Source organism: Vanessa tameamea, chromosome 23 (assembly GCF_037043105.1).
Source record: "Vanessa tameamea isolate UH-Manoa-2023 chromosome 23, ilVanTame1 primary haplotype, whole genome shotgun sequence".
NCBI classification, from domain to species: Eukaryota; Metazoa; Arthropoda; class Insecta; order Lepidoptera; family Nymphalidae; genus Vanessa; species Vanessa tameamea.
The window spans coordinates 910884-937485 of NC_087331.1; the positions used below are offsets into that span (position 1 = coordinate 910884).

General features: G+C 31.5%; 2 protein-coding genes, 2 non-coding genes and 1 pseudogene across 4 annotated transcripts; 4 read left to right on the forward strand and 1 right to left on the reverse strand.

The window, feature by feature from the left end:
- Nucleotides 1-873: 873 nt before the first annotated feature.
- On the forward strand, nt 874-992 carry LOC135194047 (5S ribosomal RNA; annotated as a pseudogene).
- A 159-nt stretch (nt 993-1151) lies between these two features.
- On the forward strand, nt 1152-1270 carry LOC135194068 (5S ribosomal RNA). Its single transcript, XR_010309618.1, has one exon. It is a non-coding gene; the product is annotated as a 5S ribosomal RNA (ribosomal RNA).
- A 4474-nt stretch (nt 1271-5744) lies between these two features.
- LOC113397724 (chymotrypsin-1-like) lies at nt 5745-10510 on the forward strand. Its single transcript, XM_026636178.2, has 6 exons — nt 5745-5905; nt 6655-6841; nt 8726-8972; nt 9307-9453; nt 9818-9916; nt 10357-10510. The coding sequence occupies exons 1-6, from the start codon at nt 5809-5811 to the stop codon at nt 10453-10455; spliced, it is 876 nt and encodes a 291-aa protein (XP_026491963.2). The 5' UTR covers nt 5745-5808; the 3' UTR covers nt 10456-10510.
- Nucleotides 6406-6489, forward strand: Trnal-cag (transfer RNA leucine (anticodon CAG)). Its single transcript has one exon. It is a non-coding gene; the product is annotated as a tRNA-Leu (tRNA).
- Nucleotides 10511-11841: 1331 nt separating the features above from the next.
- LOC113397714 (vanin-like protein 1) lies at nt 11842-23438 on the reverse strand. Its single transcript, XM_026636167.2, has 9 exons — nt 23288-23438; nt 19911-20000; nt 18694-18786; nt 17341-17483; nt 15598-15788; nt 15093-15233; nt 14407-14574; nt 13560-13695; nt 11842-13378 (listed from the first exon to the last, which is right to left on the reverse strand). Exons 1-9 carry the CDS (start codon nt 23342-23344, stop codon nt 12982-12984), a joined length of 1416 nt encoding a protein of 471 aa, XP_026491952.2. The 5' UTR covers nt 23345-23438; the 3' UTR covers nt 11842-12981.
- Nucleotides 23439-26602: the final 3164 nt, after the last annotated feature.

Here is a 26602-nt window from a genome sequence, read left to right on the forward strand (position 1 = left end):
AATTATTGATAATTATCATTCATTGTAGAAAGATATAGTGTCGCCAAAACTAAATCTTACATATAATATTATCACTATTGAGTCCTTGGTCTTGTTTAGTTCTTAATTTCACTATTTTCAGATGATTACTAAAGAGCGCTCCGGCATAGGAATCTAAAATAGCCGTTTGGCGAACTGTCAAACATTATATATAACTAAGCAAAGGCACTATGTACGAATAAGCCGGTATAATGGCAGACACGAGAATATTTTCATGTTTTGTGACTTAGTATAACCTACACAGAACATTTTTTTTTGTTTGGTGCGTTGTCAGTCAATAGATGTTCCCGGGAGCTGGGCGAAGCGAATTCGACAATTGTTGAAGCGATTACGAACTTCGCTTTCGTCTAAATTATTAAATACTACAGATAATTCATTTAATATATGATATTTAGGTACAACATGGCCTTTAATAAAATAACATTTTAAATTGTGATTAATATTTATTAATTGGCAGAGCTAAATAAATAAAAAAATAACGGACCGAACCGCTGTTACGAGATCCGTTTAATTCAAATCAATCACTTCAAATAGGTTGTCACTTTACTAACCTATATCAAAAACAATTGACATACCGACACATCGTGAGGAAGTCGGTGATTGCTTTCGAATATCATTGTGCTCGTGTGATATACATTATGTACGATGTCAAATACGTATATATATAATGGGATTCACTGTCTGAATGTACGTTATTTCATTTATTTATACCTTATTATCTAAAATCTGTTAATTTATCATTGAAACCCATTTTACCCTACTAGATTGTTAGTCTAGTGCCAATATATAAAGGAAATATTCCACCTAGCAGTCGTTCTTTTTTGTAATATAAAAGGCAACGTCCATACCACGTTGAACACACCGGTTCTCGTCCGATCACCACAGTTAAGCAACATCGGGCGCGTTCAGTACTTGGATGGGTGACCGCCTGGGAAGACCGCGTGCCGTTGGCCTTTTGCAGTTTTTGCAAAAAAATATTTTTACTACAATGTACGTATCGCGTCTGCTTTTGAAGAAAAGCAATTGTAGGTGAAATTAGTTTGTCATTTTTGATATTTTCGACGATTTGTTTAGAGAATATGCAATTGTTTTTACTTTTAGAAATACTAGGAGCCAACGTCCATACCATGTTGAATACACCGGTTCTCGTCCGATCACCGAAGTTAAGCAACATCGGGCGCGTTCAGTACTTGGATGGGTGACCGCCTGGGAACACCGCGTGTCGTTGGCCCCTTTTATGATTTAAATTTACCAACACAAGGAAAACCTTATTTTATTACTAAGATATTCGATTACTAGTAAGTTTTTAAGCGTTTTGAATAAAACAATCAATACGAGCACACCGTGTACTCCTTAGTGATATTTTTCTGTACGAGTGAAGTCAGCTAATCATATATATAGTAAATCTATTAAAATTATAATATTACGTGCATTATTTCACGCACGATGTTCTGGCGCCGCTGTCGCTGAGTAAAGCTAATTCAAGGATCGTAACATGTAGTGGATAAGGCAATATTGATTGTATTATAAATATATATGTACATTTTGTTATATATACATATCATGGTTAAATATGGCGGCTCATATGCTTGGTGGTATGTGGCAACCACTACTCATAGACGGTGGCACTGCAAGAAATGTTAATCGTTCCTCATTTCACCAATGCGACACCAACTTTGGGAACTAAGATGTTGCGTCCTTTGTGTCTGTACTTACATAGACTCAATCACCCTTCAAACCGTAACATAACATTACTAATTATTGCTGTTTGGCGGCAGAATATCTGATAAATGGGTGGTATATACCTAATTGGTTGTACCACCAAGTAACTCTATAAAAATGTGAGGTTTAAAAATAATTTATATAAAAATATGATATTTACTATGGATTTGCGAAAAAATGGCGATTTGAACGTCGACAAAACTGTTATAGGAATTTTAGAATTAAAATTAAAGTGGAAATAAGTAGTTAAGTGTAATAGTGTTGTATTATAAATAAAGATATATTAATCATAAACTCTAAGTTGTGCACAATATAGCTGAGTTATTAGCAAATGGCTTGAAATACATACGTAATTCTAAGGTTTGTTTATCTTTTTTCCTACTTCAATTGGAATATTTATAATAACGAAAACGATCAATATATTTTTTTAACAAAAGCCTATGTTTTATATATTTTACTTCATATATTTTTAATATTTATATATTATAAATAATATCACGAGTTACGCCGTGCTATCCTTGATCTAAATTTTATTATGTATCAATTCATTCAAACACTATCATAATCAAAACTTATTTAAATATATGTCACTGATAACACTAGATATTATTTCTGTAGAATAAAAAAAATAAGACAAATGTACATTCGTTATTTTGTGATTATTTATAACGATAATTTTCTACAACAAATAAACATTGTATGTTTGGTTTTTTGTTATATACATTTATAGGGTCATTGGACTCGAATATATTGACTACGACTTAAATAAAATTGCGTCAAAAAGATTCATTTCTTATACGTTATGTTCCTATTTGACCTTAATTCAATCAAAATATCCTTTATTCAAGTAGGCTTTTGAAAGCATATTTTAATCGTCACTTTACAGAACTATATTAAAAGTAAAACTACTATGGTTTGTAAAAATGACACATAGGCAATGAAATATAATGTTGGATCAAAATGTTTTAAGTTGCAGTCTAAACAAGCATTGCAAATAGATTCGACCTTAAAATTTTAACGCTAAAAGATATTCCACTTCAATAAAAATACTGTTTATTTTCATTGATTGATTTTTTTCTGATCAATCGTTAATATTATAATTTATTATCTTTATCTATCTATCTGCTGAGACTATAATAGTGTTCTGTAATCTGAACAGTTGTCGTCCACCTCTTTCAAGACGGCTGAGCTTCTAGATATCCCAGATTTTTAATTTAATAACATACATTTGAAATGTGATAAATATATGGATTAGAATACAGTCAAATATGTATATAAAAAAAAATTAAGTCCTCTAGAACGACTTCTTTTGATAAAATGTAGATAAGCTGTGATTCTCAATTCTCCATTGCCAAGTAATTATATATTAATAATAATCTTTATTGCAACACAATAGTAAGATACAGTTATGTTATATGACTCTAACTCCTAACTAGAATTAACTGTATTTTCCTATATGCATTAGAATTTAATATATTAGTCAAACCTAGGTAGGGACAACAATCCAATACGACCGGAGAAAGTTAAAGCGCAGGAATTTTGACTTTTGGCTCTACGTGCATACCGAGACTCGGAAGTGTTATAACCACTTTCAATCCTCGAGATTCTATTGAGAAATTAGTTACGAAAATATACCAATATTTTTTTATAGTTCCGTGGTTTGAACCTAAGACTTGTATACGTCGATCTTAAGCTTTACAATTAGACAAAGAATGCAGGCGCATGGAGAAAACTACAATAGTTTCAAAGACAAATATTATCAATCAATATAAACACAGACATGTTAGTATTATTCGTAGCTCCGATTTATTACAAAATCACCTACGACCGCTATAGTAATCTGCATAGCGCACGTCACATCGAAGCATACGCTAAATTGCCGACATCCGCCATCAGACATTGTCACCATACCGTAACATTTGCATTTCTGTCGGTTATTCTAACGGAAGGCTCATTACCCGTGATGCTTGGATATACGTTGTAAGCATAGACAAAGGGAAGACACAATGTCAATTCTGTTGTTCGAAATCTCTAAACTGAACTAATTTCTCAGGACTTATACTTGCTATCCTTTTTCACATCAAACATATCTAAGAGATCGCACGAGAAACGAGAGTCGGCACCGACAACTAAACACAAGTAACCACTCTCTGAAAAGAAACAAAGCGATTGTCCCGTCAATAGTTGTCTCATTTCAGCTGTAATAGCAGGATACTTAGTGACCGCACGATTGTTTTGTCCCTTTTACACTTTTCACTCGAAGCAGGATGAACATTCAGTCCATTCTGTATGTCTATGGTTGCAAGTAATTGACACGCCGCCATATTTAATTTTTTGATGACGTCTTTTAGTCTGTAAAACGTGCTTTGCCTAAGGATGTCTCTCTCTAAGGAGTCTTAATTTATTAAAATTTAAGAAAATTTTATATATGTAGGATTTCAGATGACCCAGTGTTTAGAACGCGTACATCTTATTCGATAAATTCGGGTTCAAAATCGGTGAATTTTATTGTGCTTTATAATTCATAGCGTGCTCAGTAGTGAAGGATAAAATCGTGAGGAAACCTGCATGTGTGTAATTTTAATGAAATTCGTACCCAGCATTGGAGCATCAAAGGAGAGGAGACCTCAGGCCAGCAGTAGGAAATTTACAAGTAGTTCCTTTTGTATACATACAAACAGAGGATAATAGAAACAATATAGTTTATGTTTCAGTGTCTAGAACACTTCAATTCAAATGAAAATCATGAATTTAAATTAGGGAAAGCGCCACATAGTTTTTATATTCTTTATTGCCCGGTTGTGAAGTAAAACTTCTTGAAACCTACACAATTATATCGAAATTATATAACATATAAACACCAATCCGCAGTAGAGCAGCATAAATACTTAAACTTTTATTTATAAATAATACCCCACTGCCTATTGGCGCCGTAAGTTAACCATTCCATCGCCATTACGAAACACAACAATACTAGAGTTCCGGGTTGAAGGGTAAGTGAGCTATATCTACAGGTACGAGGGACATAATATCTCAGTTCTAATCGCAGATTGACAATATAAGGAAGGGTTATTGTTTCTTTTAGCCAATGTACATGGTGATCACATGGCCCACACATTCTTGTCAAATGCTCCGCTCTGTATGTGACGGTAAGGCTTTGTATATATATCTGGGTAGGTTCCATCCATTCATTATGTATTTCAAATCAAATCAAATCAATTTTATTCAAGTAAACTTCACAATTAAGCGTTTTTGAATCGTCGATATTTAAATACTACCACCGTTTCGGAAAGCAGCGTCCAGCGAGAAGAAACGGCAAGAAACTCGCATAGTTACTCTTTTCAAATAAACAGATTTACAATGCTGTTTTTTTACAATAATTCCTGTCCCGTGATGGAACCCGAGCTTATATCCAGGCGTTTTTTTTCCTAAAAAGTATTCTTTTAATGAATAATAAGATTTATATATTAATTTAGTCTTAATAAACTTTTTAAATTTTGTAAATGGTAAATTGATTATATTTCCCGGTATCTTATTATATATGCGTATACCATTGCCCAAAAACGTTCTCTGTACCGTATGCAAACGGAAAGCAGGGGTTACAAGTTTATTCTTATTTCTTGTATGAATAGTATTATATCAGTTTTTATGGAATATTTTTGTATATTCTTCATTTATTATACCGCCAAGCAGCAATACTTAATATTTTTGTATTCCGGTTTAAAGGGTGATTGAGCCAGTGTAACTACAGGCACAAGGGATATAATAACTTAGTTCCCGGGGTTGCTAGCGCATTGGATACGTAAGGAATGTTTAAAATTTCTTACGGCGCCAATGTCTATAGGCGGTGGTGACCACTTACCATAAGGTGCCCAATTGCCCGTCCACATATCTATTCGATAAAAACAAAATAAATAATAACATAGTGCATTCAAGTCACGTCAAATAAAATGTGTACTCGAACATAGGGGTGTTATCAATGGTATTTAGATCGATTTGCAAAGAATTTTCAGTAAATTAACTCATAAATTCTTTTCGTTACTGAACATGTATAAAGGTTATCTTTTTTTTAAAATACAGAGTCTTTTGAAGATGTTTAGAGTAGTGCTTTGTGTCATACTTGTAGGAATATTTCCTATATACGGTAAAACATCATTTACTTAATATGTTACCTTATATTATTTGCTATTTTTTTTTCTCTAAATAAATTCAACTGTTACAAATGTTGTTTTTTGATAAATGGCAACACTAATATATATTTTTTTTTAATCTATTCTCAATTTATTTAAAGCTTATTTAGAATAAACTATTTTGTTCAACAAGATCGTATCTAAGTTTGAATAATATTCTGCCGTCATTTTTTTTTCTTGCCACAGTACATTAGATTTAAAACACTCTAAAATAATCATTTTATTCTTGTCTAATATCTTAACGATGCTTGTATCTATTTTAATTAAGTACGTCATAGCAAAATTTATATTTAGAACAATCTCAAAATGATATTTAGTAAACATATCTTTGCATTGTATTGTAGTTTAATGAGACGTAACTGTGACAAGGTCCTGAAGATATATGAGATTTTATTACGTAATAACTGCATTATTACATGTTAATATGAAACTTAATTTCGACACCATATGGTACGTCAGGATGGCCGAGCGGTCTAAGGCGCTGCGTTCAGGTCGCAGTCCACTTCTGTGGGCGTGGGTTCGAATCCCACTTCTGACATATACTTTTTATTTTATTTTTATATATTTAAAAAAAAACATATAATAAACAATTATTTACTCCTTTACGCAATAATATATTATGTAAACTACATTGTTAACTTCAACATTATATTTAATTTTATTAGAATGTAATTATAATTCTTACATTTTTTTACTTTATTAGTCAAGCCTGAACTGTACTCGTCAGAAGAAGCTCGTGAAGATTGGGAGAGGATAGTGGGGGGCACGAAAGCACCAAACGGCTCAGTGCCTTACCAGGTGTCTCTTCGTATTTACGGTGTAAGACACTTCTGTGGAGCATCCTTAATCACACCAAGAGTCATCCTAACCGCCGCTCATTGCGTTGATAGGTAATTAATATTAATTATCTCAGATAAGTTCTCAATAAATATAATATATAGAGTCGAGATAGTCTAGTAGTTATAATAATTGAATATTAACCGAAGATTTAGAAATTTTAAGCCCGAGCAAGCGCCGATTAAGGAAAATCTGCCCATTTTATATTGTTAGAACACCGCGGTCGAATACACTCCGGATCTTCTTTTCAAAAGGAGCAGGTATAGCCCATTTGGACGTACATACAGTGTTGTTTTACATAATATGTATATTATAATCAGCATAGAAATCCATGTACAAAGCACAGAATTCTTATATACTGGGTGATGTTACATAGAAGATAATAAGTCGATTCCGTCCAAAATAATTAAATGAAACGAAAAAAATAATTTCATATTTAATACACGTTGTCGCCCGCCGCTTCGCTCGCGTTTTTGTTGTTGGTAATCAGGTATTAAATATGAATAAACAAGGAAGGATCGGTGGGGTTCAAACTTGCTTCGTTCCAAATTTTATCAAATTCGGTTCAGTGGTTGTGCCGTAAAAACGTCACAGACAGACAGAATTACTCTCGCATTTATAATATTAGTACATATGAAATTACAAGAAAAATTAAGTATGTGCATATTTTAATAATCAACAATACCTACTTCATTATAATTCATACGTTAATGAGATGAATTCAAACTAAGCTTTTTTTTAATTACGCTTTATTCTAATTTAAACTGAAAGAGATAAAATTAAAATAAAATAAATCAGTCTAATGTTTTAATATACATAGGAAACTTGAGTTTGAGGCATCAAATAACAAATTTTCAATAAAACATATTTCTCTTAGTCATGTTATAATATAAATAAAAAGTGGGAATCCCGCAAAACTTCGCGTTCAATCAAAATATTACGACTGGTTTTGTTTTGATTTCATTTTCATTTGGCGTCCAAATGATGAAACCTCTTTTAAATGATTTTTTAATATCAAATAGAACGCATTAGTTCAGTTAGAATTGGAATTTTCGAAAAAAAAAACTTTAATTTTGTTCACGTTTTTCATTTTTTCTCATACATCCAATAGCGCTCTAACAGGCCAGTAACTTTTTTCGAAATATTTTTTTTTGTTAATTCGTAACAATTTAATAAAATGCCATCAAGAATCCTCTTCAATTTTCTACACATACTACGGCTGGAGCTCTTCAAAATGAGACCATAACCGTTTTTTATGTGCAGCTATCGCCCCGTAATCACTGGGAAAAATCAGCTTACGCTATTAATATTTAAGATAAATATTGTGCTCTATATTTAAACTTAATATCATATCCGAAGAGGTTTTTGACCTTCTTTTGGCGTTATGAAAAAATTATGTTAGTGAATTTTTATGATGCGCGCCCCCAGGGTGACATTGATACTGCATGATGATGATGATGAAGTTGCTCGCTAAACCGCCAATTAATTGTCGCACGAAATAGACGACCTTCCTACGATTATATTATAATGTTTATTTTATTACAAATATAAATTGTTAATGTCTAAATTCGAGAGTGATTACTATAATATCGGTAAAATAGAGGAAAATACATTTAACATAATAATAATTATGAATTCAATATTATTGCCGAGATTATAATTATTTTATTATAATTGATTATTTGCATTCAATTAAAGAGCGAAGAAGTAGAACTTTTCACGGGCCAAGTACACGCACCCTTTTTAATAGAAGGACTAGTACATATGACCCGCTCGTGTCGTTGCATTATTTAAACTTTAAGTCTAAAAAAAGAGGGAAGAAAAATGAAATTGGAAATTTAATAGCCCATAACCAGCTACAAATCGTCTTATAACGATACGTTCAATAGTTTTCATGTGAAAAAACAATCATACCAGATCAATCTGGTTAATTCCAGATTAAAACCTAAATACTTCAAAGCAATAGTTGGAACCAATCAACTTCGCAGTGGTGGCACAGCATACGCAATCCGCAAAGTTGTACAACATGAGAATTACGATGATGACATTATTAAAAACGATATAGCTATTATTTTTACGGAAGAAGAGATAGAGTTCAATAGCACAATTAACGCTGTAGAGTTGAATGATGAACCTGTGGAGAAGGGGGAAGATTTACTTCTTACGGGGTGGGGAGCAACGTCTGTAAGTACTGAATTATAGAATTATTCCGTAAAATTTTTGAGTATATAGTTTTTAAGATAACAGCAAATGTTGAATTAGATGTTATTGCTATTAAAATATTGGCAGGCGATTTTGTATTAAAATATAATATACTTACACAAATATTCCCTACGAGGCCCAATTCAAAGACTAGGATTGAGTAGTACTTATGTCACAAAAGGCTACGAGTAACGATTAGTAATGAAAATGTTTCCAAATGATAGATATTATATTTTTAGATTCGATAAAAAACGTCAAAATGTAAAACGAATAGTTTTCTGAAAATAATTACCAGAGCTAATACTATCATTTGCAGTATCCAGGGCACCTACCCAATGACTTGATGCAGCTGGAACTGAAAGCCGTCAGCTACGAAGATTGCAAGGAAGCGCACAAAAGTGTCAACGCGGTCTTTGAGTCTCAGATCTGTGCGATGACAAAGGCTGGAGAAGGGGCTTGCCATGTGAATACATATAATTTATAAATTGTAGTCTTCATATTTTTTAACCTGATGAATGACTGACAGATGGTACAGTGACTATGTTCAATATAGACAAGCCAACTGCACATTAATACGCACAAACATAAGTGCGCTCTATTCTTCTATCCTTATAATTCGATGAGACTGCAAAGCCGAAAAAGTTCAGGTGCAGGAGCACCGACTTCACACGCTGATCTAAGTTTACATAAACATAAATACTCGTAACCAAAAAGAAACTTCTTGAAAAAAACATTACAATAACGGCTTGATCACCTTGAAAATAGGCTATGATAAATATAAAAACGATTTCAATTCTAAATTCAACACTCTTTAATTTGTATTCCAGGGTGATTCAGGTGGACCTCTGGTGAGAGAAGGTCGTCAGGTTGGAGTTGTATCGTGGGGTATCCCATGTGCTAGAGGCAAACCGGACGTATATACAAAGGTAAAATAAATCAGAGATTATTTTAAACTAAATGTCACCCGCGGCTTTGTGCGCTTTATAGCGTTAAATCGTCAGGTCTTAGGCATCAAAGTTGTCTATGTCTATAAGCCTTCGATTATCGTGTTGTTGGGTTTTATGCAACTCCTCCATTATAATTCTAATGCAAAACACCAGTACCTTATTGCTGTATTCAGATTTAAAAACTAATGAAAACCAGTGAAATTACAGGCAAAAGGAACATAACCTCTAAGATCCATGATTAGCGGCGTAAGAAATTATTTGGACTTCTTCCAGCGCCAGTATTCATGATAGACGAATACCACTAACGACCAAGTACGCCGTTAGCTCGTCTGTCGTTCTCGAGTCACAAATTATAAATAAATTACTCGATATTATGTCAATTATTTCTTCTTCTTAAGTTGCATCTGTTTCACTTCTAGGTGGAAGCCTTCATGAGTTGGATAGAGAAGACACTACATGACGACGACGAAGACCACATATTGTTCCTTCACAATAGGAGAAAAACAAACAGGCACTGAGTCCAAACTCAGCCGTGACAACGTTAAAAGCATTAACATAAACTGTTAGAGGAATAGGATTTGTCTTTTGAGAGTGATCTCTTTATTGAAAAATAAATAATCATATTTGAATAATAAGTGTAATATATGTTTTGACTGTTTTTGTAAACCCCCTGATTTTACGTTAAATATATGAAATAAGGGTTTCATTTATATAATCCCGACCATACTTTTGTGTTCTCTCTTTGTCATCAGTGATTTTCCATTCGAAAAAAGAAGACACTTACTTGTTTAATTATACACCTCGTAACAATATTTATAGATAAAACTGTTTTTTTACATTACATACAGTTTTTATAATTGATCAAATTTATAGGTAAAACTGTTAATTCTTTTAAATATTTGTATAGAGTTGGTAGTACAGTACGAAGCCCTAAGGTAGTTAGTGTTTGAATTATAAATAAAAGAGATTTAGATAAGATATTATGTCAATAAACGTATCTTTAAGATTGTAACGTAATAAATAATAGCAGTAAATTATATAATTTACTAAATTCATAAAATTCAATAAATTATAATGCATTTAATCGTTTTATTAATATGTTTGCGTCCGCTATCAACTAATCATTTGAATGATAATATATATAATTTAATTACTATAATAATTTTTATTATAGTATTTTTAAATACGTAATTAGAACTGTCGTCATTTATGGATCAGAATGCTGAGCCGTCAAGGATGAAAAGAAATTGCATGTAGCAGAGATGAGGATGTCGAGATGGATGTGTGGAGCGACGAGGAAAGATACATTATTACGCCATTAACAGGAAAAGTGAAAGGAAACCCTTTGAGCTGGTATGGACCTGTGAGGCGCAGAGAGGGGTCCTTGGTGGTAAGGCTTTGTGCAAGCCCGTCTAGGTAGGTACCACCAACTCATCAGATATTCTACCGCAAAACACCAGTACTCAGTATTATTATGTTCCGGTTTGAAGGGTGAGTGAGCCAGTGTAACTACAGGCACAAGGGAAACAACATCTTAGTTCCCAAGGTTGGTAATGCATTGGCGATGCAAGGAATGGTTAATATTTCTTATAGCGTTATTATCTATGGGCGATTGAGACCACTTGCCATCAGGTGACCTAATTGCTCGTCCGCCAAGCTATAACATAAAAAAAAACACGTTACTTAAAGAGTGGTGAACACGACCATAGAGGGAGGGAAAAGAGGACAACTAAGAACACGGATGGAGTGTGTAAGAAGGGATGTGGGAGAGATGCTTGTGAACGATCATATGACGAATAATAGAGGAGAATGAGAATGATAGACGCTGCGCCCCCAAACACACAATCACCAAGAAATACAAAACGTACTTACATTGTTCTTGAAATAAAATAATAGAAATAATTAAAAAAATATTTATTATCACTCATGCACACTTATCTAATATCACAGAGATCAGTCATTTGTCTGTTACAGTACCCGGAAACAGTGCGAACATTCAAAAGTAACAAATATATTAAAACACACCCATTGTTCAGAAACATTCACATTTTAGCGCATTAGTATATAATATACAATAAATACAATAAGCAAATATTAAGTAATTAATAAGGACAATTATTTAAATTTAATAATTCAGGAAAAAAATAATTAGTAATTTTGAATCGCTTTTTAATTGTAAACTCTAAAATGCATAATTTAGAATCAATTAAAAATACAAATTATTATATTAACAGAAATAATTAAGAGCTACCAAGGTAAAGAAACAATCATTATTAAATGCTTAAAAATCGACTTAATAATAAATAAATAAAATCATTATATCATGATCAAATTTACGAAAACCTATATTAATTAAGCAATGTACTTCATTAGAAAATATAAAATAATAAAGGCCATTTATTAATAATATTTAAAATATATACCAAGCTATAGTCTATTCCAACCACAAGAGGACAAAAGCTAAATAAACAACATTTGACGGAAGTATTTTGTATAAATAATTACATATTAATCAAGAACTGTTAGTGGCGTACAATATAGTTGAGCAATTAGCAAATCACATGAAATACATAAATATAAGGTTTGTTTATCTTAATTCCTTCTTCGATTGGAATAGACATAGAAATCTCAGAAATATAAATTAACAGGCTAAGAAAAAAATTACATAAAAATTCCCAATTTTCTTGATTGATACAATACTTATTTAAGTAGCCATGGAAAAGATGATGGCACTTATAGTTTATAGCTTTAAGGAACAAAATATTTTTTGACAAATATCTGGATAATATCTGTTAATAAAATTTCAGTTACATTAAATCCTGAAAGGGGGTGACCTCAAATAGCTAATTAAAATCATACAATTAAAAATAGTTGACTGAACCAAGGAACTTATTTATATTAAGAAAAACTTTTGTTAAATTATCTTTTAAAATGACAAATATTTCAGGAATAAAAACGATGTTTTTAATATAGGGACAATATTTCCAAATTTCTATTAAAATATCCTTGCTCCACCACCAGATACTTATAATATTTTATAATAATTACATCATTTCCAAAACATAAATGGACACAACGAAAATTAAAACTCTCAATCTTATCCAGAGATAATCAAAGAACTCTTGAACATTATCACTCGAAATATAATCAGATAATTCGTTAATAATACTTGTATTGTTAATACTTCCGAATTCAGAAGTCTGATAATCTTTGGAGTAATCTCTACCAAATATACCGAAAGATAGAACATTTTCTGTATTATACAATTCAGCAGTGACATATTTTGTATTCTTATTTAGAGGAGTGAATCTAAAGTTTTCTTTATTCATGACACTTTGGGCTGTTGTTAAAATAGTGGGGAAATGAGCGGTGTTGCCATTTGAGAAATTACCTTTGATTAAAATATTGTCGAATATGATATTGGTGTTGTTCTTTTCAGACCTGTAAGCAAAATAAATAACAATTATATTGAACCTGAATTGATATACTTATAATTTTAAATATTTAAAAAGAAAAATCTTCTCATTTTACAATAATTGTGCATAACATGCTTTCTAGTGCGTCTTATTATTAATAATAATAATTTAAAATAAATTATAAACATTTTAAAAAATCAATTTACCCAACAAAACACGAGCGTTTGTATAATCCAGCGCAGGCCACGACCGAACAAGTTTGCACACCGATATTGCTGTTGCCCAAATTTTGTACACCATCGAACACTACCAGACCGTAAGTAACATCTTGCTGTTTGGCTCCTGGAAAAATTTTAAAAAATTATACCTCGTGCAATTTAATAAACATATATATAATAATATGTAGTACATAAGGATGAATGGTATATTACCAGAAGGTAATTATGTAACGGTATTGTAATTTAAAACAAGAGGATATGGATACTTTTAGAAGAGTAGGTTTTGTCTTTTGGGAGTGATCTCTTTAATGAAAAAGAAATAATGATGTTTGTATAAAGTTTTACATATATATTTAAAAAAGTTCCAAATAAATAGACTGTTTTAGATTAGAGCAAGTTTTATGTAAATGACACAAAATAAGGTTTTAATTATTCATTCCCGACTTTAATTATAAATGTATGGTGTGTTTAATTAAAAAGAAAATAGCGTGAAGGAGGTCGGGCGCTAAAGGATATGAGGATACCAGCTGATTTTCTTTACACGGTCTTTTCAGATAAGGTTTCTCCTTTCAGAGCGGGTGGTAGATACTTTGACTAAAGAGAAATAAGTGTAAAGCTTCTGTATTGAATATTGGTATTTGAATTTGCCTGGAAACTTTAGATTTTATTAGAAGGTAAGGAAACTGAAGGGTTCCGCGACTCCATTATTTTGTTATTTAGAGAAGTGCTAGAAGAAAACTGAATGTAGGATTTGTGCAAACGAACTATGATTGCTTGTGAATTTTATATAACCAATCTAAAATTGTGCGTTTAATGACAGAATCGTATCACGTACCAATTGAATTTGTCTTCACATAAAACTGACAGCAGATGTTCCCTTGACAAACGGTTTCAGTGTAACCCTTTGTACTGGCCTCCAAGTTCAATGGTCTGATGATGTACTGACTCATGTCTCCAATGAAGTAGCTGGTGGGTGGAGTGATTGTAAGAGTTTTTGAGATATCTGCAATAAGTACAATTCGTTTTTTACTATCGTTTGTTTGTTCGTCTCGCTTAACTTTGTTTGTTTGTATGTAGGGGTAATCTTCGAAAAGAATGATTCCGGTTGAAAGCTACATTATTTGCTCATGTATGGGTTTTGCTTTTATGGAATAAAAACGATACACCAAAAGATTACCTACGAACATAAAAATATAGCTTTCAAATATCTCAATACTGGGCAAAATACAAACTGCTGGACACATATACAGGAGGAGATTGTCAAATTTGTAATAAGGCGGAAATAACATATGAAAATGATATGAGTATAATATTCGATTCATTACCAAGAACAACTATGGACGTTGAACAATTTTGACGAGAATAAAAATCTTGAAATCGCTTCAATAATAAATGTCAAATGCCATTTGTGTGCCCCAGAAAATAATTCAACCTATGTTTCCTCACGATATTTTACTTTCCCACCGAATCTGAGTCACTGTAAACTTAGTCTAGCGATATTTAAATAATCGTAAAACATACCGCTGGATCCATAGCTTTCAAATTCTGCCACAATTAAATTATTGGAGAACTTCGGCACATCAATATTTCCAATGAATTTTCCATTATCAATTATAAGGTTGATGTTATTTGTATACGCCCAAAATGTAGAAAAATGTTTAGCTGTAATATAAAATATTATTATATTTAATAGATATATTCATTAAATCGATTAAAGTAATAAGACTCAGTAATGTTTCTCGTAATCCTTCATCTAAATTTAGAAAATCAATTAATTTGCAAAAGTAAACCGACATACGATACTTGCGGTTTTTTTGACAATATAATTATTGACATATATTCGTTATGACAGCTGAGTCGCCATATTATTTTTGATTTTTGTTTATACGTATCGGTTTAAATTGACAGTTAATATCGATGATACGGTAATGGATCATGAGATCACAATATTGGCTAATAATACAAACGCAATGCATAATTGTATTTGTTTTTAAGACATTTCTATTAATTCAAATTCAAAACTCACCAAATACGAAAGTCGCCTCAGAAGATGAAGATACAATGAAGTTCTTAATCCCATTAACTTCTTTTACATTTGTTAGTATAATATCATCTTCCATGAGAACACCAAATGTTACGCCGAAGTCAGTGGTGAAATGACCCATTTTTGAACTTGTCGTATTGCACCTCGATCCACTGTTAACAGGTTTTCTGTAACTAAAGTAATACACACATATAAAATAAAGATATATTGTATAGAGCCAAGATTCGATCAAAAACTATTTTTACAAAGAGTCTCTATATTTACAATAATACTCAATACAAGATTATATTAAAGATAAAAAAAGCGTAAACTTAGTATGTATTGACTCAAGGCAGGATATATATTTAAAAAAATGGTGGAAAAAGTTAACTACTGAGTTTCTTTCCGGTTCTTCTCGGTTGATTCTAATTTCCGAACCGGTGGTAGCTTTAAATTTAATTCAACAGTGTAACATGACGATTCAAAAGTGCTTTTATGAACCTACTTGAATAAAGAACATTTTAATTTTATGCATAATAAATATATATCTTCCCCAAACTCTCAAACTATCTTCACACGATATTTCATCTAAATCAGTGGTTTAAGTGTAAAGATGTAACAGACAGCGTTTACTATAGCATTTATAATATTTAGTATTCTTAGCCGTATCGTACAAAAGTAGGTATTATTATTGCAAGTAATGATGAATAACCCAAACGCAAGGAAACGATATAATTCACGTGTTAATATTTATCCTTCCTTATTGGTTTTAAAACTCGCGTTCAATTTACTGAATCAACCGTTATACGAAATTATAAAGGTTCAGGTACACTTGCGACTATAATAGTAGACTAATTAGTAGATAACATGGTATACAAGCTTGTGCGCAAATTCAGGGACACTCTATTCACTCATTCCCGTAATCAGATGTAATAGCAATCCGATACGGAGAAAGTTCAGTTCAGTACCAACTTAACGTGCTTATTTAAGCCACTGGGAACCAATTCTTATAACGGTTCTGATACGTTCCGCGTTCTATTCCTCATAAAACCTCAGCTGAATCGAACTAGGATAATTCTGCGAATTTATAACAGTTATATTCGAACTATATGTTCCCTTGTAATTCTTATTCGATTCAATTTCGACCGACCAGAATAAGAAAACAGTTAAACGACCAACGGTTGCGTTTCGATTCTATTGGTAAAGGAACATTTTGATAGTAAAATTCGATTGTAAATAAATCTGACTTTCAAATTTCAGCCTTTTAATTAGTATTTTTAGATAGCTTTTCGTTGGCTTTAGGGTTCGAACCCAGGACCGAAATCTCTAGGTCTAGCAGATCTCTGCAATCTTATAAATTAATCAGTCTAGTGACCGAGGAAGACCAACATAAAACATGATATTGATTACGCAGCATGTTTTACTTGTCTCTCTTTGTCTATCAATACACTATTAAATTATATAAAAAAAAAAACAATTAACATTTGCGCTAAAAGAAAATACCAAAGGAAAAACCATCGCTTTTCATCTCAGTCAATTTCCTCCGGTAAATTAATAATATTTTATATTATACTCGCTACATATTACCTATAACGCTATATTGGTCCTTATTTAATAAATAACATCGCATCTTTAGCTTCCTTCTACCCTTTAAAAATGTTCAGTCTATTATTATAAGAATCGTTAACTTAATGCAACAGCGAGATAACTGCAACTAATTATCTTTTAAAATAGCTGTGGACTTACACAGAGATAACAGCTCCATTCCTATCGAAGACTACGCTACTTCTTATAAGTTCTTCCCGGTTTTGACAACTATATCTCTCGAGTAATTGAGCGACGACGTAAATACGCGCGTCTTTCGCGGCATCTGAAACCGCTTTCATTATCTGTGGACAATAATTCAAACATAAATACTGGTAATAGCTAGAGTAGGTAGATGGCTCATTGACGATAGAGGGATGGGCAATATTTCCTACATTGCCAATAACTAGGGCCGGTGACCACCTACTATCAGTTGCCCCGTTTGCTAGTCAGCGTAACATTTTAAACAAAACAATAATATCAACTTAGAATATGATGTCATATAAATATAATATTGTGATATGATTCTCATGCTTGAACTTAAATTGAACTTGAGCTTAGTTTACCTAACGTCAATCGTTTAAAAAACATTAACAAAAACTGAAGGCTAGATCATTGAATGACAATGAATTTATTAAAATTTTATGATGACGCATTTATCAAATCTTATTTAATTAATATCTTAGCAATATTTGTGTACGAGATTCGGTTTAAATTACACTTTGAAACCTTGTCTTTCCGTCTACAGTTTGAGGAGCCAGACAAACAAATTGGCTGGCTGAGGATATCAATTGGTCACTTTCGCCCATACGGCTCTATAAGAAATATAAAACTCTTTGTCATGGGCAATGCGCTCCAAACCACACGTTAACATGCAATGTTCCTTGTGCCTGTAAAAAAAATAAAGAATCCCTCGCCGTTGATCACAAAAAAATTGCTTTTGGACGCAACGACTGATAAATTGGTTCCCATCCAGACCAAAACATTTTTTCTATTTTTAAAACTACAGATAACGCCCAATGTAAAATAAATGTTTGCATCATTTTGTTATTATTATTCAATTCTGTGTAGTAATGTCACTTATCCTCTTAGATTAGTTATATCTTGAAGGAAATCCTTAAAGTAGCTCATAAACAAATATAATCGCTATTAATATTATCTTGTTTTTAACGCGCATTACAGTTTCAGACAAATACGAATAGTATTTGATGTAATTAGATATGGCTTATCAAAGATCAGACCGTTTTTCAAAACCCTAAACTAACTTAATTTACACCTGTTAATTGTAAAATAAGGATAACAATATCGAGAAATTGTAAACGGAGCTTATGTTTTTAAAATATCATATCATCTTCTCATCGTCGTTTAGTTTTGTTTTGGTTAGTAAGTTAAACACATTTATGTATGATATAAACTAAAGACCATTAGAGTTTTTTTATTAATAGTTGTTTTAATTGAAAGATTTTTTTATACTGTTTTATTAATAATGTATACAATAATTATATTTAAACTCACCTCATCGTAATTATCTAATTCGTTTATGCAGGAATCAAATTCGGTCTCAGATGCAACATTTCGGGGAGTCGGTAGCACCAATACATCCACATCCTGAAACACATTTTTTCTCATTTAATTTTCAAATATTCGTTCTTGGTACGTGTTACCGCCGATGATTTTGGGACAACCAATCGTGGAGTTTATCAAAGACTGCACATCAACGAAAGATCTCATCATAAGCGGCTTGATAAAAGAAATTTGAACCTTTTATCTTTGCAGTCGTCTAGAACTACAACTCCTAGTGCAGATATAGTTTTATTTTTACCATATTTCTATAAATTTTTAATCCTGAACTTAGATTGCGATGCTGCCTGGTAATAAAAACATGCAGGAAAACTAAAATAACATCGATACAAATTTAAAAGATACACCAAAGACATGGACAACATGTCTATGAAGATACAGATATAATTATACAACGAAGAAAAGTATTTTTTGGGCTATTACCATTGACAGCCCATAAAATTCCTACTGCTGTTTTTTGCTATAAAGGTTCTTCTCTTAAGGAGAAAGCTTGGGGCTTATTCTACCAAACATTCTATTGCCTGACTCTAATCTACAATATTTTATTAAGATACATGTTCACTGAGCTATATCGGCTCATCTTTTGCAAAAATTGACTAACCAAAAGGCATTGAACAGGTGCAATAAGTTCCAAATCTTCTTTTCCATGAATTTACAACTGTTAAATATATATTTTTGTGAGTCACATCGAACATATATTAAAATTAAAATAAGCACTAACTGCAGCTACAGCTTATAAATATAAATTGTGAATACAGGATATGTCTGATGAATACAAGTGCTTTCCTCCTAATAAAGATTAAATAATAGTTGTTTAAGCATAGGGGATACTGCGGTCCACTTTCTACTATCATCAATAAGTTAAAACAAGCTGTGTTGTATATTGTATGCAAATCGATTTTATAATTCATTATATCGTTCATAATAGCAGTTTACACGGTTATTTGTAAACATGTTAATTTATAATTTCTCGAGATACTTTCATTGCCAAGTATATATACCCAGACGGGTTTGCACAAAGCCCTACCACTTAGAAAGTCAGTTCTAAAGTAAACCATAAGGTTCAGGGCCAGGTGACAAATGGCCCCAAAATGGATAAAGATGATTTCAAACGAAAAATGTATATTTACGCAAATAGTTTACAAACTTACCCTTTCACCAGCCTCACGTATCAACGAAGCATATTTTCCGGTATTTATATCTGGGCTCGATACATCCACTATAGCTGCATTGTATGTATTCTGTAAATAAAATTATTTCTGTGATAGTTTTGAATATATTTTAACGAGGTTTTGTCCGTCGCACTATTAGTACCTAGTCTTTTCAATCTCACATTAAGTATTAATTACTACAAAGATCCGGCATAGACCGTACATAGCCTTGTAGCGTACTATTGAATGATATAGATACCTTATAGTATACAACTATTTGAAGGTTTTAAGGCGATTTTATAGACCATTCAAATGCTTATTTTTATGGCATAAGTAGGCGAACGGGCATATGGGCCCCTGATGGTCACCACTGCCCATACTGGCCCATAGATTTTTAAATAGTTTGACACTTTCTCAATCGTGTGATTCCTAAGTGAAATTTTATTTAGTCGCTCTGTAATACATCCGTTATAAATGCAAAGAAACTCTGAAACATTACTTACATATATATGGCCGTGAAGCCAATAATATTTATCTTTAATCCGATATCGTGTCACTTTAAAAATATATACATTTTAAGACAGTATCATGTGATGTTTTATTGATAAGCAACATCGTGTAACAATCGAATTCCAATTTACTTTTCGATCGACTATGCGGAGATAATACTAAAATAAACGATACAATCTTGAAATTTGTCGTGAAAAGACATCCCCGTTTATGGCTAAGCCTGGTATCATTATTTAATAATTATAATATATACTTAGACCGTATTTTATATTTGGTAAGTATCATAGCATAAGTATAATATTACTTCATACCTAAAACTCCAGCCCTAAATTATAACATCAGTTACTGTAGCGAGTCACTTTTTGACATTTTACGATGATATTCTGCCGTAAGTTTCGAGTTTGATCTTACTGATTACCTGTACAGGTAGTCCCCTGATCCCTACTCGTTCGAGGTCAAAAGAAAAAAAGCAACAATAAATATTAGATGAATTTTAAAAAGTATATTAGGTAAACATTTTGGACTGATGTGAAAGATTAACGAGGTAGATTTAAAAAAAAGTAAAACTGAGCAAAATTCTGTTGTTTTTGAAGAGTTCAGGTTCGTGTTTGATGTTACGTTCAGTTACAATGACTTATCGTTAGCTGTATTTTATATAGAAAAATTGTATAAGTAGTTTTGGAGAAAATTTAATAATTTTTAAAAACGATAAATGTCATTATGATAAGTATGTCTTCTGTTTCCAGTCATGATGGATTGCACACATGTGCAGTCACAAAACATTTCCTTATGACAACGAAAGTGACTCGCTCTATATAGAGACACTCGTTTGTTGATAAACAAAGATGACCTAGAGGGATTTCCTTCTCCCAAATGATCGTACATTAACCCAACACACAACCACGACGTGATATCATCCATCCCTTTCTCATACATGACGAATTCGATACGATGACTCTTTCTACACTTACACCACAAGGGCGTCCCTAAAAATGCATTCAATGTGCACGTGATACCTTTTATTCCTCCTACAATAGGTACGATGTTTTATCTCGCTCTATCAGTGCGTTCTAAAATCCCTTTAGAGGGCTACGTGATGTTAAGTCACGTATACACGATGCATTTTTATGCGTTTGGCTTTTGTTTTTCGTTCCTTTATAAGGATTTTTGCTTTGTCTCTTGTGTTTTTTTTTATGTCTATAATAATAACATTATTATTAAGCCCTTTTTCGTATCTAATAATCCCTTATAATACACATATTTTTAACACATACATCGTACGTATATATATATAACATACATTATTAACGGAGATAAATATAGACATATAATGATTTTTTTTAATTTCGTTATTTTATCTCCACAGACGTGTTGCCTGTACCCTTGTCATATCTTATTTAATATTTACATTTACATATATTGACGTTACTTTAATGTGCCGACATTACTCGTTTTTTTTTTTATATTGCAACACAATCTATTTATAACAATGTAATTTTTGTAGTGTAAGTTGATGCCAAAAAGTTTGACGACGACTTTTTTAACTCGGAGTACGTCTTTGTTGAATAACCTTCCTTAGTGTTCTTACGTAATAATAAAATAAACAGAGAAATATTGAAAACTTTTTACACCCCATTTATGATAAATCGATTTCAGGTTTTCGTATAAAATACCCATCAGCTCTTTACGTCGTTCAATTTAGCACAATTTTATAAAACATAAACAAATACGTCAATATTTAGATTAAACATTCCAAGATAATTTATTTTTTTAACGATAAAAGTAGACAGAAGTAAAACTTCTTTAGTTCAGAAACATAACATATATATGTTATGTTTTGTTTTTTTTTGTATAAACGTTGCGGTCAAATATTTTGTAAAAAACATATTATGTATTGTGTATATTGTATATATTTGGACGTTAAAGCTATTTCCTAGTTCTACTTTTGTAAAAAATATTTATTAGACGTAATAAAAGAAATAAACAGAGGAAATTGTTGATATAAATTCTTTTATCCTTTTATGTGATATTATTTATAACGAATGAATAATAATTATGTGTACGTGAGATTACCACGTCCGTACATGTTTATGGTGATGTTTCTTTTTAATTTTAAACATATTGACTAGTTTATCAAGCAATATAATTTATATTAAAATAAATAAATTGAAATATTCCATTATATTTGTTTTTCAAAACGTATGCATATTTTAAAAAAGAATCCCTTGTATCTAGATAGATAATTAAAGTGTGTTAAAAATGTATTCTTTGGCAATTCGGTTAAATTAAAAAAAAAAAATTGTTTAAATATAGCATACATTAATAGTGCGCCAGGTTGTATAGCTGATGCATTTTATGGCACACATTTTTAATGTATTTTAAATAAATATTAACTTAATTAAATTTTGTTAAAATCTTTTTTTTCTTTTCTTTAAATATTTTTATCGAATAATATCATAACATTTTATAATTTTTAATATATGTATCATTTGTATAAATATGTCTTTTGTTAATTAGTAATATCAATTTTATTAAAGTACTTGATTACACATAATATATTTAAATATAGATAAAAAAAATAACTAGTACTTAGGAAACAAAAAGACATTTTAATATTTATTTCTTTTCTAAGTGTCGTCATCTGCGGAAAATATTTAATTTACATTTCCTACCCTACCCTCAACATTACTTATAATTTACAAATAAATACAAACTATTTTCGGAATTATATATAAATTAAATAAATATAATAAAAACAAAGCTATAAAGATAAATATATATAAAAATCTTTATAATATTTATATTTATAAAATATTTAATTATAAAAAGTAAATAATATTATATATTAAAAAAAAAAAGAAACTTACTGTTGCCCTAACTAAGTTACAGCACAAGGAGAACAGCACTATTTTTAAAAAACTCATTTTTCAAACACGCACAATAATACAGAAGGCAAGATGGCGTCGTCGAGCGACGTTCTGCTTCGACGGCGGACCCGCGAATGCAGTAAAAGTAAAGCGGAGTATAATCTGTATCTTCCACTAAACCCGTACGTGTTTTGATAAAAGACCTTTAGCAAAATTCATTTCGTTTCTCTTTCTACGAATTATAAACCCTACACAGATTTTTATATTTTTGAGTAATTAAAAAAAAATAGTACAAATCTGTTAAAACTGTTTGATATTATTAAGTACATTATATTATATACATACATATACCTGCGGTTCAAAATTTTTAGTAACTTATGAAATCCTTTTAGATTTGAAATGGTCTTATATATAAATTGTAAAATAATACTTTTTTTGCAATACGACATTGTTGAATAGTTTGTTTGAATGTTTGAACGAATGTACATATGTATCTCAGATTCTGGATAAATATGGAGCATATTATTTAACCCATTTATAAAGGTTACGATTTTTACAAATACTGTACAGATCCAACTTGGATGATGCACCTCAGCTGAATCTTACCTGTGGGCCAATTTTATTAATTTATGTATCACGATACGTTCCCGGTTTTCGTCCGTTGCAATTTCGACAGTAACTAAGTCGTCGTGTCAGAATAGGAAAAGCAATTAGTAGTTTTCGATTTGATTGCGATAAAATAACAATTTCTAAGTAAAATTGGCTCCCAGTTCACAAAAACTTTTTCACTTAGATAGTGCATACCGGAACCATGCGGAGCGACTACTTACTAAGCAGTAAGTAGTACTACCTAGCAGTTTGTAAAATTTAAAATATATATATAGTGGAGTAGAGTATATATCTAGCTAGTTTGACCGGACATTTGGGTAAAAAAAATAAGTACAGTTTTTTTAAAATGTAAAATCAAGCTTTTCTCATTGTTACCATAAACCTTATTAAATTTGAACGAAATATACATAAAATTAAATGTATCCCGTTTACCACATAAATAAATGAATGTAAAAAGTCTATCAAAAGCCGGACACCTTTTATTTTGGTCGGCACGCAATCAAAAAACATAACTATATCCGGACGCCTGGCAACCCTAGTTGGCTTCATAAGGTAGTAGATATGGTAAAAGTTAAAATTTACCACTGTTTCATATCTCTCTCCAACTCGGTTATTTTTTGTTACATTTTACAATTATCAATTACACAATATATTTATACAATGAAGTACCATAATTAATTTTGTAGATACCCTATAGGGTGAGTGGGGGGAAGATCGAACGGTTTTTTGATGAGGTGAGCAGTGTTGTTTTTGACATCTTGTATGACAGTACATATTAAGTTAAGCTAAAATTATATTCATAGTGAATAAAGTACAAAGAACATATTTTTATGTCATATCGATAAATCCCTGTTATATTTATTAGAAAGCAAAAAAACATTACTTATAATGTTTTTATCGAAAGAAAAAAACAGGGGTAATGATCGAAGTAGTTTCTAAAATCGTTCGAATTAATATCAGACGATATTGACGGTCAGTAGGCTACAATTTTAATTGTCCTGATACATCAGAACTATCTATAATATCAAAATACCTTCAAATAACCCAGATAACACAAATTATTTGTTTTTTATATTTCAATCTTGCCCCGCCGGGGAAAGATTGAACAAGAGGTTCTCAAACTTTTCACTTTACTTTTCTAAGATTATACAGAAATGAAAGATATCAATCATACAAAATCTTTTATTGTTAATGCCAAGCCAAGCCGATACTACCCTCTCATAGAAAATCACCCTGAAGTGGTTAGCTTCTTAGTGGTTGTCATGTTTCGCCTGGTGAGTGAGAGTTCCAGATGCCCGTTCCTTTTCCCCTTTCCTTAAGGCCACCCGAATGTTGATTCTTGTGTCTATGGGCAGCGGTGAAATCACTTAGCCATCAGGTGACCCGCTTGCTTGCTTTTGGCCTCTCTTATAATATACAAATATACATAACTTTAGATAATATTAGCTGAAATTGTACCGCTGACAATTTATATAATGACTGTAACAAAACAAAACTTTTTTTTAGGTACACTTTGAGAACATTGGTATGACTTTTGAAAATGGGGCGAGACGGAAACTTTTATGTTTATCTTACCCTGTCAAATATTGGCGGGTAAAGACGGAATGTTAAAATAAATCCTAGAATACAAAAAGTAGGGATATTTAGACATAGGAACATACCAATTTCAAATAATAAGTATGTATACAAATAAAAAACTCGTACCTACCTCGTAAATAATGTTACACGATACGGGGTAAGATTAAAACACTCGACTTGCTCGCGTTAAATTCACAGCGTAGATATTCGCTTATAACTTATGAATGATCCCTCAAAACGACAAGTGCCGAATGTGATGTGGGACATAACAAAATGGCAGTCTTATGAATGTTGCCTGCATTGGATAAATTACACAAAATCTGTATTTATTGATGCCTTTTTGTGTTATACCGTTTTTCATCTTCCCCCCACTCAACCTAATAGAATAATAATAATCCTATAATGTCCTTTAGTAGTAGAGTAATGTAAGTCATATGAGCAATATGACAATGCATATTCCACAGTAAATTAACAACAAATATTTATAAAAAGTTTTATATGAGTAATAAATTAATTTGCAGTGTCACTTTTATTTTATCAAGTGTATGGTGTCTAGTTATAGAATTTTGTTCTTTATTGTCTAGTTAATAGTACTTAACATAATATCAATTCTTTAATAAACAATAATGCTATTTATGACTTGTCGAAATATTGATAAAAGTTATTATGATGTGCTATCGATCCTGCTATAGGGAAGGTTTATATGCATGCAAAAAAATCAAAATCAAAATATAATTTATTCAAGTAGGCTTTTACAAGCACTTTTGAATCGTCATTTAACAAACTATTTAAAGTAAAACTACCACCGGTTCGGACTGTAGATAGATCAAAATATTCAAAATTATTAAATTATTTAAAATCAAAATAATGTACTACAGTATTGTACACCTTAAAAAGGTCTTCAAAAAAGTCCGCAATGATATTTGTCTATCTCTTAGGGATAACCCACAATAACCATTTCTTATCTTTTACATTTTACGAGAAATAATGACTTATTTTCGAAGCGATTTTAAGCAATACAGCATTAATCGTGAACGTTGTAAGATATTCTTTAGTATATTTAGTATCAGCATTGCACCCGTGCGAAGCCGGGGCGGGTCGCTAGTATTAGTATAAATTTAAAAATTA